Source organism: Neopsephotus bourkii, unplaced genomic scaffold (assembly GCF_033783945.1).
Source record: "Neopsephotus bourkii isolate Nb327-2 ecotype Australia unplaced genomic scaffold, CSIRO-AGI_Nbou_v1 NB_1792, whole genome shotgun sequence".
NCBI classification, from domain to species: domain Eukaryota; kingdom Metazoa; phylum Chordata; class Aves; order Psittaciformes; family Psittacidae; genus Neopsephotus; species Neopsephotus bourkii.
The window spans coordinates 12,848,354-12,866,201 of NW_026902266.1; the positions used below are offsets into that span (position 1 = coordinate 12,848,354).

Consider the following 17,848-nt stretch of genomic DNA (forward strand, 5'->3'; position numbering starts at 1 on the left):
ACTATTTCGTGAGCAAGTACACTTACATGTTCAGCCAACTTTTCAGACAGTTTTACTGTTCTAATTAACCCCTTCCTGGTTTTTTTTTTTGGTCAAATGTCAGTGGTTTGTTACATCTACTTTTCCCATCATGTATTCGTACAGGAAGCTTTATGAGTCAAGGACTTCAATTTTGTAGAGTTTAGCAAAACTGGGAGCTGATCCTTAAGTGGTATCTTTGAGCAGACTGGTGAAACCAGAATTTTAGAAACAAATTTTTGTGTATGCTCTTGTACAGATAAGTACAGGATGTATGTAGGACAAAGGTAACTTTACCTGTTTGCTTTCTTAAAATCCTAAGGTTTCAAGAACTATGATAAGACTTTTTACAAGAAGGGGAAACCTCCAGGAACTTCAGACAAGGGACGGAGTGTTAAAAAAAAATAAAAAATAAATCTCCAAGGGCAAAGACTAAGGATAGAAGATACTACCTAGTATATTGAAATATTTAATTTTAAAACTAAACAAGCATGAAGGAAATCAGCAGGAGAAACCTTGTGGTGTTAGTTGTAGTTAACTGGAACTGACAAGGTGATTAATAAAAGCAGCAAGCTGAGGTGGTTTAGTTATATTTATTAATAGTATCCCTGTTGGCTTTAAAGTTGTGTTCAGTATATACATATGATTCAGATGTGTATTTTTAACTGGCTCCTCTGGCTAGGATTTTGAATGCACTTTTATCTGTAGGGAGGGGAAATATGGCTAAAGAAAGATGAATACATGCTGTTATAGGTGTGGCTATCTTAAACACACACTGTGAAATCTGTAAACTTTGTACAGAGGTAGCACTAGTGTGAGGTTGCTTTTCCTCACCAGATTTTCTTAAGTTCTGTACTGTACCCCTATGCATTCTATAAGTAAACAAAACTGAACAGACTAAAAACAAAATCAAATTGAGGAGGAAGAAAAGATTAATTATTGATGTTAAGCCCATCTGGTTAGGTATAGTTCTGTTGCACTAGAAGTTTAGCTTCAACTTTCCCAGTGTTTTTCAGTATATCCTAATTTCAGTTTCAGTGATAGGATCTGTAACAAATGTTATGCTACAGCATTCACATTAAGTCCTTCTGAGATTCAGTAATAGTCTCATTGCAGAGAACACTGTCAGTTATGGGTAAACAGAATTCTTGAGGTCTCTGAATTCTCAAGAGCCTTCTAAATATTCCTATTATGTCATTCATTTGGAGTTTCAGTTCTGCCCTTTAGGGATGGCTAAAGGATTGTAGTTCATGGGTTTTGTCCCTTCCCAACAGGCTGAGTGCTGTTGCTTGGATAAGTCCCTGTCTTGCGCTGTCTCAAAGTCTAAACTGGGGTGTAAACTGATGTCTGTTAAAAATGAGTACACAGCTGAGTTTTTCATTTGAATTCCAGTGTAAAGGAGCAAGAAGTGCAATACTTGCTTCAGTCTGATCTGGGGAATGACTACTCATCTAAAAGAGCGGATGGGAAAAGAAAGTTGGTTCTTGTCAACAAGTTCACGTGATGCATGGTAGATATTGTAGTAGGAGATGCGTGTAACATCATCAGCCTCTGTGTTTTAAGAAGAGAAACATAGGTATTACGTTGTTTACAAGTCTTCAGTTTGTATGTATACATATCTGTATGCTGACAGCAGCTCATATTGCAGTTTAAAAAGTATATTGTGTGGATTTTTTCATTAACTTTTGTAAAGAGTAATAGCATGTTTTCATGGACACAAGATACTAGCAGTTTCACTGCTGCACTTAGAGAATCTTTTATTAGTTTCATGAACATTTTTCTTTCAAATGTTAAGATACGTTCAGCTGCATCCATGCAGTACAGGTAATCAGGGCCTCATTATTTTCTCTTGTTCATAACTTTGGCGTAAATTTCTTTTTCATTTGGAACAGATGTATTGAAACAGTTTCTAATACCCAGTGTTGTTTTTTCTTTTTTATATTGAGATTTTTGCCCAAGTTATACAGGCATTGAGTAAATTTGTTCTTGCATCCCTACCACTGCCTAATGTTTTCCCAACTGTTCCTGTAATTGTCTGCCCAGTAATTCATTATGGTTGGGGCAGTGAGAATCCCTGTTCACTAGATCTGGTGTTCATTGTGAACTGGTCCATATTCCTTTCCGTTCCAGTCCTCAACTCCTGTAATTTCTTAATCTGAAAGATAAGTTGTTCATTTAGTTGTCTTTTGTATCTGGAAAAAACCCAGAAGGCGTTGAGTAACATACAAGACATTGCTGCATGCCGATAGTGAAAGCTAAGCATGTTCTTAAAAAATTGTTGTCTTGTTAGGTGTCAGTTTCCCCATTAGTCTAGTAAAACCCAGTAACCCTGGGAAGGGGAACAGTGTAAGTAAGGTAATAATGAAAATAAGAAGAAAATGGGCTATTAGAAGAGAAAACACCGGCTGTCAGTGTTTCTTAGAGAAGTAGACTTGAAACTTTATGCAGATCTACCCCAGATACAAAGCAGCAGAGTTGTCTAATCAACACAGTTGATGAGAAAGTTAGATGAATATTTTTGATTACTGGTAATGTAAATGAACTTTACTAGGACTTTCCTTGAAAATCAGGATGCATCATAGCTTAGTGAATATTGGCCACAATCGGTCAGAGTACAAAAAGTATCTTCTGCCAGAAAGCTTTTGAAGTGTCTATGCCACAAACTAAATAAATGCTGTTCAGATTCTTTCTCAGTGTGTTCCAGCATGAACTGTCCAAAAGTACGCCTGTCAGAATAAATATATATGCTTTCTACTTGCTGCCATTGCATCAAAGATGATGATCCAAGTTCTCAGCTAAATAATGTGAGTCTTTTCATCACTACGTTAATGAATCCATTTTAATCTTCCGCATTGAACAAATAAAATACATATCTTGATGGGTATCACACTAACTTCATTAGGAGAGCAGGAATGTGGTTAAGGTATTTTGCAATTCTGTTTAGTAAAGGGATGCTGTTATCTTCGGTGCTGATGGCATCCTTGTTCTTTCATTCCTATGTATTAAAAGATTCTACAAGTGGTTACAGCTTGTGTTATCAGTTTTTCCTGTTTGCCTTCTCTTTCGCTGTGTTGTAGAATATAAAGGAATGATTGTGACAAACAGAGAAACTGACTCCTTCACTGACCAAGAAGATAGTCTGGAAATCAAAGCTAGGAAACAAACAGAAAATCCATCCAGACTTCCACCAAGTTATTTGGTCCTTGCAAACAGGCTCTTTCTGAATGATATTAGAATCACAGAATCATAGAATCATAGAATGGTTAGGGTTGGAAAGGACCTTAAGATCATCAAGCTCCAACCCCCTTGCCATGGGCAGGGACACCTCACTCTAAACCATATCACCCAAGGCCTTGTCCAACCTGGCCTTGAACGCTGCCAGTGATGGAGCATTCACAACCTCCTTGGGCAACCTATTCCAGTGCCTCACCACCCTAACAGGAAAGAATTTCCTCCTTCTATCCAATCTAAACTTCCCCTGTTTAAGTTTTAACCCATTACCCCTTGTCCTATCACTATAGTCCCTAATGAAGAGTCCATCCCCAGCATCCCTATATGCCCCCTTCAGATACTGGAAGGTTCCTATGAGGTCTCCACACAGCCTTCTCTTCTCCAGGCTGAGCAGTCCCAACTTTCTCAGCTGATCTTCATACGGGAGGTGCTCCAGTCCCCTGATCATTCTTGTGGCCCTCCTCTGGACTTGTTCCAACAGATCCATGTCCTTTTTATGTTGAGGACACCAGAACTGCACACAATACTCAGTAATTTAGTTTGGTGAATGAGGCATGAGAGTAGAACGCAAGATCTTTCCCTGCTTTGTTCAGCCACTGGGCTTCTCAGTTGCAGTTTAGTTCCACTTCTATATATATCTGTCTGTTTAATCTGTTGTATAAGATAATCAGAATAATTAATAGCACCTTGAAATCATATGGTGTAAAGTTTTTGTCTTAAGAGGTACCAGCTACCTCTTAGGTAGTTGGTACCTTAAATGCTAGTAGTTGGTACTTTAAACACTGCTAGCTAAAGTTATTATTCAGTAGAATAATTAAACAACTAAATAACATCATGTCTCTCCCCCAGGCCCCTCCTTACACTCACACTCCGCTTCAGTAATACATTTAGAACATCACCACAAACAAGAAATGCAGTTTTCTCTCGTGTTTTGTGGGTCACTGGTTATTAATGTTTCCAAATCACACAGTTTTTCAAACTAGTAATGAACTTTTTCTTAAGCTGTAAAGTAGTTATCTGGAGGCAGGGAATACTTTAAAGATCTGTCAGTGATATGTTCTATACTCTTTCTTGAACTCAAAATTTCATTAAGCAGGTTTCTAGTTCTTTGTTTGCTGCCATTTTTAAATAAAGCCTGTTTTCTGTTATTTTTAAAAACTCTGGATTTTGATCAATGTGGCCTTGCGTCATAGGTTTAATATGAATTATCCCACTGCACAAATACTGATGAAAATCATTACTATCCAGCTTGCTTTTACTGTTTGAATGTATTGATATTAATACAAGATACTTGCAGAGACATACTGAAACAGACCAGTACCTTGACTTTCTGTTACCCTTGACTTACATGTTTTAGTCTTCTCAGAATTAAACTTGCTGTGGTGTATGTCGAGTGTATTATTTTAAACTTTTTTTCTCTGTTTCATTACAATTGATGTAATACACTAAAATATGTATAGATGTTCATATATCCAGTCACAGCTCTCCACTGTTTCTTTTGTATTTGAAATTACATTGGGTTTTATGGAAGAAGCTAAATGAGAGTTAAGTGTCTAGAAAATTCAGTAATTGAGTTGCATGTACACATTCAGCCTTTTATTCAGTTTGAAAAAGTTTTAAATTCCTTTCGTGAACGTTTAAAACTGATATGCTGTGTGCTGTCCCTTTGCGAATTAAGATGATATGCCTTCAGGTGAGCCTTCTATTTAACATTTTGCTATTTTTCTTGAACAAAATACTCTAAAGCCAGTGCCACTAGTAACTAAAGAACTGATAATTGAACATACTAGGAAGTCTGGAATTTTTTATAAACTTCTAATAAAAGTATAACCAACTTTGTCATGGTTTCAGCCACTGTGAAGTGTATAGTATTTTCTTTGGTTTCTGCAGTGCTTGACATATAATCAGGTTACACTGAGCAAATCACAGGATTAACAGATGAAATAATTTCTAAAAAGAACATGTTGGCCATGTTAAAAAAAATGGAAGACAAACTGGTAAAAATCACTTGAGTCATTTTAATCTTTGAGATTGTGACCACAGGGATACCATAAGTGTGTCTGAAAAATCACAACAGATTATTTTTAGATTGACAGTTCTGTGAATAGCTTAGAGCTACTTAATTGTGCTGCATGTCTCTTCTCAATAGTCACATGTGATGAAAGCCTTTTAATGAGGAAGCATAGGATGGATGAATGCCCTATAGTTTTGAAGCTGTGTGAGGAATATACTTAGAATCATAGAATAGTTAGGGTTGGAAAGGACCTTAAGATCATCATGTTCCAACCCCCCTGCCATGGCCAGGGACACCTCACACTAAACCATGATACCCAGGGCCCTTGAGCCTGGCCTTGAGCACTGTCAGGGATGGAGCATTCACAACTTCCCTAGGCAAACCATTCCAGTGCATCACCACCCTCACAGTAAAAAGCTTCTTCCTTATACCCAATCTAAACTTCCCCTGTTTAAGTTTTAACCCATTACCCCTTGTCCTATCACTGCAGTCCCTAACGAAGAGTCCTTCCCCAGCATCCCTATAGACCGCCTTCAGATACTGGAAGGCTGCTATGAGGTTTCCCCGCATCCTTCTCTTCTCCGGGCTGAACAGCCCCAACTTTCTCAGCCTGTCTCCATACGGGAGGTGCTCCAGACCCTTGATCCTCGTGGCCTTTCTCTGGACTTGTTCCAACAGATCCATGTCCTTTTTATGTTGAGGACACCAGAACTGCACACAGTACTCCAAGTGAGGTCTCACGAGAGCAGAGTAGAGGGGCAGGATCACCTCCTTTGACCTGCTGGTCACGCTCCTCTTGATGCAGCCCAGGATATCGTTGGCTTTCTGGGCTGTGAGCACACACTGCTGGCTCACATTAAATTTCTCATTGATCAGCACTCCCACATCCTTCTCCGCAGGGCTGCTCTGAATCTTTTCTCTGTCCAACCTGTAGCTGTGCCTGGGATTGCCCCGACCCAGGTGTGGGACCTTGCACTTGTCATGGTTAAACATCATGAGATTGGCATCAGCCCACCTCACAAGCACATCAAGGTCCCTCTGGGTGGCATTCCTTCCCTCCAGCATATCAGCCAAACCACACAGCTTGGTGTCATCGGCAAACTTGCTGAGGGCACACTCAATCCCACTGTCCCTGTCACTGACAAAAATACTGAGCAAGATATACTTTATAGACTGTGAAAGTTTTCACTGTAACTAAGGTTTGAAAACAGGTGTAAATATTTTTTGAAGAAGTCTGGCAGAGTACTATAAGAGCTAAAGGATTGAGGCAGGTGTGTTTATTGATTTGTGTATGTATTGTGTTGAGATCAGTAACAGTGAAGGCATTAAAAAAATAACAATTGAAAGTGGTACCTGTATTCAATAAATAGAATATTTTCATCAGTAAACATGGGAAAATTATCTGTGTCCTTCCTTGTATATACCTTGTAGTATCTATACCTTCTGTGGAGACACTGTGCTTTTGTTCCATGTTATCCCTAGAGCCCTTTGATGTAGTGGTACCAGATAGAGTTTATGTCCAGGCTTCATCCGTGCTTATGTTCCTCACTTTTATCCTTTATTCTGTGCAGCATTGCGAGAGAACTACACAAGGAATCCCTGCTGACTCACCTTAATACCCAGTCTAAACCTCCCTGATGCAGCTTGAGGCCATCTCCTCTTGTCCTGTCCTTGCTATTCAGCTTCTCTTTATCCTTCCCCAGCAGCGGGTGGACAGTTTAAAATTAGAGTATTATTAAAGAGTTTAAAATTACCTCTATTCACGTTTTTTAATCTTTCAATTGTACAAGAGTCTTTTTTTTTTTTTTTAAATACATGTCAGCTGGTGATTTCATAGTGAAGTAAACCTTCATTTCAAAATTGTCCAGAAAGAGAAAACTTTCAATTTTTGCTCAGATTCCAGTATGTTTTTATGCTAACACTGCATTTCCAACTCGGGCTGGCAGAAAGTCCTTTAAAATATTAGTAGCATAGATAAGTGTTTATAAAAAGTTCATGGTAGTTCCATACTTGAAGGAACGGTGGACAAATGTGAAAGCACATCCGCTGCTTCTGTCACCCTCCATGGAAAACAAATTGTCTGATTATAGGTGTATATATAAAAGCGAGAAATTTGGTTTTGGTTGTTTTTTAAGAAAAGGAGCGTGGCAATTAAAAATGTGGAGGGAAGATGCAGTCTATAAAGATGAGGCTGTTTCCGATCTGAGTATAAAGTCTGTAATGTAATGAAGGCCTAGAGGCTGGCAGATAGTTTGCAAATACAGCAAACTTCATTTAATCCTCACAATTATTATACTCTGGTTACAAAAGCTCTTGGAAATTAAACAATTCTGGGTTATAGAATGAAAGAAAATACCATCAGTTGAAATTATAACCTTTAAGAAAGAGGGAAATACGCAAAATATCCCGTAGTTAAAACTATTTAGATTTTAAAACTCAGTATGTTGATACTGTATTCTTTGTTACCCCTTAATTTAATAACACGAAACTGTTAGACTACTTGTGTCATCTGTAGGCATGACCAGGCAATATTTGTGCTCTTCATTACTGACAGTTGCTACATTATTTTTTTTCTTTTTTTTTTTTTTTTAAGGAAGTTGTTAATCTTGAATCACCTTAATTTACCATATTTAAAAAACCATTAGGAGATAGGTGTAAGAAGACTGGTTCTTCAAGACTTTCTAAAGAGAAACATTTTAAGTCTGTCCAAGTACAGAACTTGGTTGGAAAATAGCCTCTTTAAAACTGAAGAGTAAATGTTTTCATCCCTAGTTCAGCTGTTTCCAGATAGGCACTCTCCCAGTGTATCATTTTCTGTAGTCTTTTGAACGCCTTGAATACAGGCACTTACTTCTGGCCCTATGCGAACTTTTTTTCTGGTTGTCATTCTTTTATAAATGTTTTTACAAATAACCCAGTAATCCACAATAGCAGGAGCAAACTCTGAAATGTAAATGCTAGCCTCATAACATACTCTTTATTTCTTGAGCATAATGTTGTTTTTGGACATACTTAGAAAGTTAGCAGTATTAGCCTTTTATAAAAAATGATTTGTCCATGTGCATTCTACAGGAGTGAGAGTTAACAGCTGGCATACAAATCTATTTCAGTGAGGTGTCAAACACTTCTGTGAATTTTTTAAAATTAAAATTTCATTAGCATTTCTGAGGTGGTGTGGTCTTTGAAAACAGCAGATGAACCCGTTATCTCCATGGGGCAGAGAAAAGAATAAAACATGTACCCTTTTTTCCCAAAAGGAACAAGATTGCAGAGGTCTGGAATTGTATTTTGCACCTCTTCTTCTTGCATTAAGTCATCCACCATAGGACAGCATTTTTAGGGTTCACTTAGGCCATTAGTGAACCCTGTGTGGCCCTTGCCTTCTTTCATCGTTTGGAGCAGTTACCCTGTATCTACAGCAGGCTGGAAAATGGAGTGAGCATGGTATGAGTGTGAAAACAATAGCATTGCCACAGTAATGGCACTTCTTGCACTTTTTACAATTGGATCAGATGATCCTTAAGGTCCATTTCAGCCTGGTATTACATATTGTGTGATTCTTGGCCATTCAAGATACAAGGGGGGGTTAATCCTCCTGTGAGCAGCAATGACATATACAGAGACTCATAATAAGGATGGAGGGTGTCATTTTAGTCATTCAGGAAACCAAAGAAAGTTGCAGTATGTCCAAGGTGGTGTTAGTAATTAAAGTACTAGTCCATATAATACATGCTTGTAAAATACTCCTCCTCTGCTGGGACTGTTATATCACTTGGTCCTTTTCCAGGAGAATTAGGGATTCTGTTGAGAACCTGGAGGACTGACTCAGGTTAAAGCTAACTCCCTGAAAAACCAACCAGAAATGATTAATTTTAAGAAGGATTAAGTATCTGAGACCTCTCAACATACAGTTGCATGACCATTTGTGCCAACACAAGAAAGGGGACAGTGTTGGGGTGGAAATAACCAGGTGGAGCAAGATAACTACTTCTGGCAGCAGCTGCAGCTGTTCAAGCTTTAACTGCTTGTATAACTGAAATGTTGCCATTTTCAGAGTTTTTAGACCTCTATGTATGTGTGAAGTGTTATTAGTAACTTGTTAATTCATCAATCTTACGTGTTGAGGTGCCAGAATACATAGGTATGCTTATGTAATTGTATAGAATCATAGAATAGTTAGGCTTGGAAAGGACCTTAAGATCATCTGGTTCCAACCCCCCTGCCATTGGCAGGGACACATCACACTAAACCATGTCACCCAAGGCTCTGTCCAGCCTGGCTCTGAACACTGCCAGGGATGGAGCATTCACAGCTTCCCTGGGCAAGCCATTCCAGTGCCTCACCACCCTTACAGTGAATAACTTCTTCCTTATATCCAATCTAAACTTCCCCTGTTTAAGTTTGAACCTGTTGCCCTTTGTCCTATCACTACAGTGTGTAATGAAGGGTCTTTTCCCAGCATCCTTATAGACTACCTTCAGATACTGGAAGGGTGCTATGAGGTCTCCATGCAGCCTTCTCTTCTCCAGGCTGAACCGCCCTAACTTTCTCAGCCTGTCTTCATACGGGAGGTGCTTCAGCCCCATGATCATCCTTGTGGCCCTCTAGATTTGTTCCAACAGTTCCATGCCCTTTATTTGTTGAGGACACCAGAACTGCACACAATACTCCAAGTGAGGTCTCATGAGAGCAGAGTAGAGGGGCAGGATCATCTCCTTTGACCTGCTGGTCATGCTTCTTTTGATGCAGCCCAGGATATGGTTGGCTTTCTGGGCTGTGAGCGCACACTGCTGACTCACGTTAAGTTTCTCATTGACAAATACCCCCAAGCCCTTCTCCGCAGGGATGCTCTGAATCTCTTCTCTGTCCAACCTGTAGCTGGGATTGCTCTGACCCAGGTGTAGGACCTTGCACTTGTCATGGTTAAACTTCATGAGGTTGGCATCAGCCCACCTCACAAGCATGTCAAGGTCCCTCTGGATGGCATTCCTTCTCACACAGCTTGGTGTCATCAGCAAACTTGCTGAGGGTGCACTCAATCCCACTGTCCATGTCAGCGACAAAGATGTTGAACAAGTCTGGTCCCAACACTGATCCCTGAGGGACACCGCTCATTACTGGTTTCCAGCTGGACATTGAGCCATTGACCACAACTCTTTGTGTGTGGCCATCCAGCCAGTTCTTTTTGCCCAGAATGGTCCATTTATCAAATTGATGTCTCTCCAATTTAGAGACAAGAATGTCGTGTGGGACAGTGTCGAACGCTTAGCACAAGTCCACATAGATGACGTCAGCTGCTCTACCACTGTCCGCCAGTTGTGTAGCCCCATCATAGAAGGCCACCAAATTGGTCAGGCAGGATTTCCCCTTAGTGAAGCCATGCTGGCTGTCACCAAGCACCTTGTTGTTTTTCATGTGCCTTAGCATGCCTTCCAGGAGAATCTGCTCCAAGATTTTGCCAGGCACAGAGGTGAGACTGACTGCTCTGTGATTCCCGGGTCATCCATTTTCCCCTTCTTGAAAATGGGGGTTATATTTCCCTTTTTCTGGTCATCGGGAACTTCACCTGACTGCCATGATTTTTAAAATATGGACATGTATAAAGATACCATAATTTTTTTTAATTGCAGTGGACTTAATGGAAGTATTCAGGCATCAGTTTTGTTCTTTTAAAGTTTATAAAATTCTATAAGGGATAGATGAGAGGGCGGAGAGAGTTGAAACAAACTTCTGTTCAGGTAAACTGTAATTAATATCTGAATGTTTCTATGCAATTATTCTTCAGAAGTAAAAGATAAAAGTGCAGCCTACTTTTTTGTGATTGAAGCTACCAAATTCTACTTTATTACTGTCGCTCCTGGAAATGCGCACCCAGTTACACAGATTTAGAATGTCCATCCCAAAGTTTGACCAGCAGTAATCTGATAGGCAGTAGTGACTTGTGTGCATCTTGTATGGTAGTCTTAAATTGCTGAAGGCACATGAAGCTTGAGAATTGTTGTCGTAGGCTTAGTAATCCAAGTAGTTTTATGAATGTAAGCATAATGTCTGCCATTGCCACTTGCTGCTGATCCCATTCTCTTCCCTCTGTATTGCAGTGTTTTGTGAGAATTATTTATAGGGTGTGGACATGTAGGAACTTTTCTACTGGTGATCATTTTAAGTCTCAATAGGCCATTAATTTAGTAGTCAAACTAAACACATCTGTTATTCAGGCTCTTGACCTGAAACTTGCGATTTCACTTGTGATTCATGCTGTTGGTATTTTTGCCTGTTGGAAATAGTGTGACTTGGAAACATTGGGTAGAGTCAACATGAAGTTTGAACTTGGCTTTAGACTTCACTTGAAATTTCTGAAAATAATTTTATGAAACAACTGAAGTAGGAGTTAAAATCTTGGGAGAACCTTACATCATGTGAATGTAATATGTTTGTAGTGGTTTGTCCTCATAAGGTTAGTAAATGCTGCTATAGGATTTCAGTGAATTCACTGATTTAGAACTGAGAAATAACAAGCCACATCTAAATGCAGTTTTAAAACCACTACAGTTCTGCATTTGAATATTGTTTTGACAGATCTATTAACACTTATTTTTTTGTTCCTCTATTTTCAGCAAATACAGAACGTGTATGGTCAAAGCTAATGTCTCAGTCTTGCAGACGGCACTAACACTAATGCTTCCTTTGTTAGTGTATACCAGTTGCAGCTTGAATTCCTTCAGTCCCTGATGGGCTTTTTGCTGTGATATGCTTTAAACTGTGGAACAGAGACATGCAGATCTTTCATGTAAAATGATGAAAATTACTTTTAGAAAGTTAAATTTGGTAAATGCCTGTGTAGAATGCCCCCCTCAAATGTCTGCCCAGGTCAGGCCTGTGTTTGGATTGCATGTTTGTATTATAAAGAGTCTTTTGCAAGTCTGGTTCAACACATAATCAGAAATCTACATGCAGGTTTAGGTCTGTCATTGCCTTTCTAGAAATGATAGTGTAAAAGATTGAGAGACTTGGGATGAAAGTGTCAATATTTCAGTATTTTTAAAAGGTTAACACTTGAAATTGCTTGAGAAGACTTCTGTGGTAGAATAATCATAGGACGATTTCCTAAATTGTAGCCTTAAGCAGCAGTCTGCATTTGCTTTTTTAGATGCTTATGGAGTTGAGGGTCTGCAAGTTACTTTACTAAGCTGCTGGTGGCATGTGACCTATATCATGGTATGGTAAAGTAACAACATCTAGCTTTGAGGACTTCTCATGGGTACAGAACAGATGTGCTTGGTACCTGAGGAAAAAGACAATAGGATATTTTTGTATGTACCTGTGGATACCATGTGTATGTCAGTTTGAAACCCTTGAACTATATAGTTAATATGCTCAGCTATTTTGTGAGTTGTAATAAGTTGGTGATTTCCAGAGTAAATTTTATCAGAGTGAAATTTCATGTATATTAGGATCTTTATTCTCTTAATTGCACTTTAAAGCATAAATGCCCATGGTGAAAGGAGGTTTTTTTGTAACTTGTAGAGTTAAACTGGTGGTTGTTGTAAAGTATATTCATAGTGGTAGAGTGACAGCTTTAATTGGAAAGTAGGGAATGCTGCATTTAAGATTGACGTGTCTGTGTGATTGTGTAGTTTGTCTTGCCAGAGCAGCTAAAGGCTCTTAGTTACTTCTAAAATTCCTGAATCACATAAACAGTATCATGCGCAAGTTTGATTTGTTTGTGTTACATGGAATATTGAAAGCCAACTTCTGCCAGCCAGAATTTGCTTAGAGTGAAATAACTCTTGAAAATCTTCCAGCAATCTTTACTAAGAAATGAAGAGCTGGGAACACAGCGTAAGAGAATTCTTATAAAAGAAGCAACCTGTTAATGTTTCTGTCCAGTTAAGGTGATGCCTGGAGCCTGTCCTCCCTTCCACCCTCCTGCAGTCACCAAGTAAAATAACACATCTGAAAATTACACATACCCCTGTGTATACTGGACTTAATTTGTCTGTCTCAGGAGAGAACACATTCAGGCTTAAGTAAGGCCTCTTTGGAGGCACTGATTACAAGGAAAATGGGAAGACTTAAATCTTTGGGACAGGACAATATACTTGATGACTGTCATAAAATTATAAATTGTCAGTTTCGAAATCATGCTTCCAGGACTCTCATAACCTTTAAGTCACTGTAGCAAAATGTATGTAACTTTCAATTGAGAGCAGGTAAAATAGTACGCAACAAAACATTTGGTGGTGGTTGTTTTCTGGTTTGTCTTCTTGGTTTGTTTGTGGGTTGTTTTTTTTTATTCTTAAATCCTGTCAAATCTGAAATTGCAGACTGGTGTGTAAAAAAACCAACTGATAGGTACAATTACTAATCTGGGATCATTGAAACTTCAGAACTGGAACTTTGATTCTCTGTATGCAAAGAAAGAAATCTCACCTTATGTGTCACCCTGCTTAGAAGTTAAATGCAGTGGTCTAATTTGGGCTTTTTTTGTAGGTCATTTGGTGGGGCAAACAGGGCACGTCAGTAAAGATTATGTCAGTGTCTATGTTTTGATAATTTTGTCTGAGGGCGCAGTCAAGGAAATTCAGGAAACAGCAATGATGTTATTAACATCTTTATGCTCACTTCCTGTTTTTCCTTTCTGGAAAAGTGCAATGCTTCAGATTCAGAAACAAGTTAATTTGATGTTCATCCATAGTCAGAAAAACAGTTTTATACAGGTAATGTTTATGGTTGTGTTTTTGAGGTACAGCAGACATATTGAGGCAAGCTTTCTTTAGGAATATTAGGAATAAGAAGACTCAGTAACTTCATCTCTTGCTTACCTTCAGCTGCATACTTTATAATGAGTTGATATTAAGAAAAACCTTCCTGCAGGAAATAGGCAGGAAGAAACAGTTTCATTTAAAACTGGATAGCTTCATAATAGTAAATGCAGTAATAAACTACATGATTTTTATGCTGATCTTGTGCTTGAACCATTTGAGGTAAAACATTTAGCGCCGTCTGGAGGGCTCTTCAAATGCAGGGAAGGAATTTGTTAGTATGCATTTGTATCTTGAATTGTTGTTTACATTTTCTTATCCACTCATTTTTTACTTTATGAAGTAGTCTGTCATGTATTACAACTTAACTTTGTATGTAACACTGCTCCTATGGTAATTTAAATGTTAAAATAGTGGGCACTTGTTAAAATATTTGAAGGCTTTTCCCTTAAAAGTTACAATGTAAATGGTGGTTTCAAACTTGGTAATACTGTTTTACTTATAAAACTGACTATGGAAAAAAAAGTCAGTTTACTACTTTAAAGGATTGACTTGTTAATTTTGTTTTTATATACTATAGGATATGTTTTGGAGTTGCAGACAAAATGTATTTGCTGAAATGAAGAAGAAATTTTCACAGGTAGACAGATGACATGAACTTTGTAAAATAACCAAGATACATAGTAACAGCATGATGGTGTAGCTTTTGGTTATTTCGTAGCATGAGCATGTTTTTAAATACAAAGCTTGTATATGTTTTAAATGCAGTCTTTAACAGTAGAAGTGCCAAACTCAGTATGTGTTTACACGCTTTTATGCTGGTGTGTGGGCTTTTAATTAAAAAAAAATAAAAATTGTGTAGCTGTCATAATGTTAATCATTACATAATCTGATATATTAAATTTTGTGTTGAATTTGTGGGCTCAGTTTAATAACAGCCTGTCAAAATAATTTAAAAGTCTGTCACTGAGCAGTATTGCCTTTTAGGCTGTTTTTATGGTAAAGTAGCCCCAAAGGAGATGTTTGCATTGTTGTCTGATAGTTCAGGTGGTATATGTGAATACTTGCCATGAATAGAGTTGGACTGAGGTTATGAACAACTTGAAGCAGTGGCAGCACAAATGATTGCTTAATACCCTTTGCTATACTAACCTTGAGTTAAAGCAGTTCAGTCTGTGAGAATTACATCTGTGAACAAGGAAGAGAGGATTTGTTTGACACAGAACATCCAGCAACCCAATCAGCAAATCTTCTGTAATCTTATATAATTTGTTTGCTTAATGTTACTTCCTTCCATCAGATATTGCATGTCTTATTATTTCTGTGTAACTCCAATGTAAATCACCACTGATTCACTACCAAAGGGGATGGAGAAAGTATGAGTAGGAGGAGTTAAACTTACAGGTGCCTTCTGCAGAGAGGAGGTAGGGGGGGGAATTAAGGTGCTGGTTATGTAAGGGCGGTAGGACACCAAGGAATTGAGTCTCTGAGAACTTCTATTCCTGACATGCTTACATACAGTAGCAGCTCAAGTTGTAGGATCAGTACAAAATTAGTGTGAGAATAATGAAATCTGAGTTAACTTACGTATTTTGCTAGATGAAGCTATATGAATAGTAGGAAATGCCTTTTGATCTCTCCACACTGTGGGAGGGTGGGCTTCCACCAAAGCAAACCTCTACTGTTGCTGGGGGATCTGAGTCCTAAGTGTAGGTTGATTGTATGATGGGGTTTAGATGCTGCTCGTCTTCTCCAGAAAAATCAAGAAATTAGACCACTGAGTGAGCTTCATCTTCTCTTTTATAACCACACAATGAAAGAAAAAAATTGTGCTTGTTTAGAAACAAAAACTCAATAAAATTGAAGAATGAAGCTGAGCTGGGAAAAATAAAGCAAAGAACCCAGGAAACAATCACTGGTAAAATTTAAGTGTAGTTTATTCAAGTAACACTCTCTGTCTCCCTGTGGATGAAAGTGAGGAAATAATATGTCAAATTGACTTCTGAATTGTGGTTTATATTTTTTTTTTTTTCTTAATGTGTGGTTAATGTTTCAGGAATAGTTTTGTCTGTTGTCTTGGAATGTAGTTCATAAGCCTAAAATTCTCTAGTAGAGGTTAAAGGTATGAAGATGCAGTGTTGTAGATTTGCTGGAAATGGTGCCTTGAATCTTTCTGAACATGGAGCTACTGAATATTTCTACACAGGACATTACATTTTATAAACTAGCAGAAATTGGACTTTGAAGTCTTAAGAAGAATCACAGTAAAGCAAACTAACATAATGTAGCTTGGGAGGGTAGTTATTTTTCCTTCTCTGGCAACTTTTTTTTTTCTGATAATGATAGGATTAGAAGCTGCAGTTGCCTAGCTTTGTATTTTATAGTTGTATGAAGACTGTCAGCTGATCTTGAAATCTTGTAAAATGAAGGGATGCAGCACTGGCTAGTATGTTTTTATACTTTTTTAAAAGGTTTCTTAATGTAAAAGCTTTCATGAAGTACTATACCACTTCTGTGGTAGTCATCTTTGTTGCGAGTTTGGTTGTGTAGAAACAAAGGGATGCTTAAGTTCTTTAGATACTCTTTGCGGTTCTTTATTCTCCAGAAGATGCTTATAACATGGCTTACAGTTTTAGTGTAAACACAGTTCTTGCTGTTTCTTAGTGTTTTTATCCACTGAAAATCATGCATATTGCATGTAATTTTTTGGCTTTCTAGGTTATGTGCTCTGTAGCTGTGAACTGAGATTTGAGTGCTCTGACAGAATCACAGAATCCCAAGGGTTGGAAGGGACCTCAAAAGATCATCTAGTCCAACCCCCCTGCAGGAGCAGGGTACCCTAGAGTACATTACACAGGAACTTGTCCAGGCAGGCCTTGAAATATCTCCAATGTAGGAGACTGCACAATGCCCCTGGGCAACCTGTTCCAGTGCTCTGTCACTCTCACAGTAAAGAAGTTTTTCCTGATATTCACACGGAACCTCCTATGCTCCAGTTCACACCCATTGCCCCTTGACACCTATTACTAATGTGTTGTGTGTTGCAAGTTGAAAAGGCCAAGTCCTTGGGGACTAATACTTCCTTTTACTGACCTGATACTTTTGTGTGTGACCTGTGTTTTAAATATTAGTTATTCCTTACTGTTCTACAGCTTTGGATAATTGAGAGAATTAATTGTTTGTGCTGACATCTTTGTCTTCCTGAATTTCCAATTTTGGAAGGTGTTGGGAAAATGTAATTTTCTTGAGTTACCTGGGTCCATAAAATTTTATTACTAATCCATTGCTACCTTCATTCAAGATTGTTACTTTTTTTTTGTTATTTCAGGTATATTGAAATTGCTGTTTAAAATCTCTTTATTTTGTCTAGTAGCCATTTGGCAACATTAATTTTCTTTATTCAGGCCGAAGAATTTTTCCTGTGTCTCATGCAGCAGTGGATTTAGTAGAAGAAAGTTGGTGGCTTGGTTGCTATTTGTTTAATGGTCAGCTTCCAAGATTATTTGGAAGCTTGCAGATCTAGTTTGCTTTCCTAAAAATCACAAAAGGTGAACTTCTACCTCAGCAGGATTTATGATCATGTCAAAACAAAATATGAGCTTGAAGTGACGATACGAAAGCCTCTTCCTCTTGTGAAGCAGTTTTCTGTCTGCTTACTGGCTGAAATTCTATGCAGAACTTGAGCAGTTTATCATTCTACAAAGTGATCCACCCATACAAATCCCTTCTGTGAAATAGAGCTTGTTTTTACATGTGTTTTCCAAAATTGGAAGGTTCTAATTTTCTTATGCTTGCTTCGAAAAATAAAACTTCAGTTTTAGGA

At 38.2% G+C, this 17,848-nt stretch overlaps 1 protein-coding gene across 3 annotated transcripts in view; it reads left to right on the forward strand.

Annotated features, from left to right (window-relative positions):
• USP47 (ubiquitin specific peptidase 47) overlaps positions 1–17,848 on the forward strand; it is a 58,355-nt gene that overhangs the window by 1,227 nt on the left and 39,280 nt on the right. For 2 of the 3 annotated variants that reach the window (XM_061380210.1, XM_061380209.1), the window contains exon 2: positions 14,606–14,665. The exons of the other annotated variant lie outside the window; for it this stretch is intronic. In XM_061380210.1, coding sequence (XP_061236194.1) covers positions 14,606–14,665 — 60 coding nt within the window. The remainder of the gene's footprint in view (positions 1–14,605; positions 14,666–17,848) is intronic. 3 annotated transcript variants of the gene reach the window in all.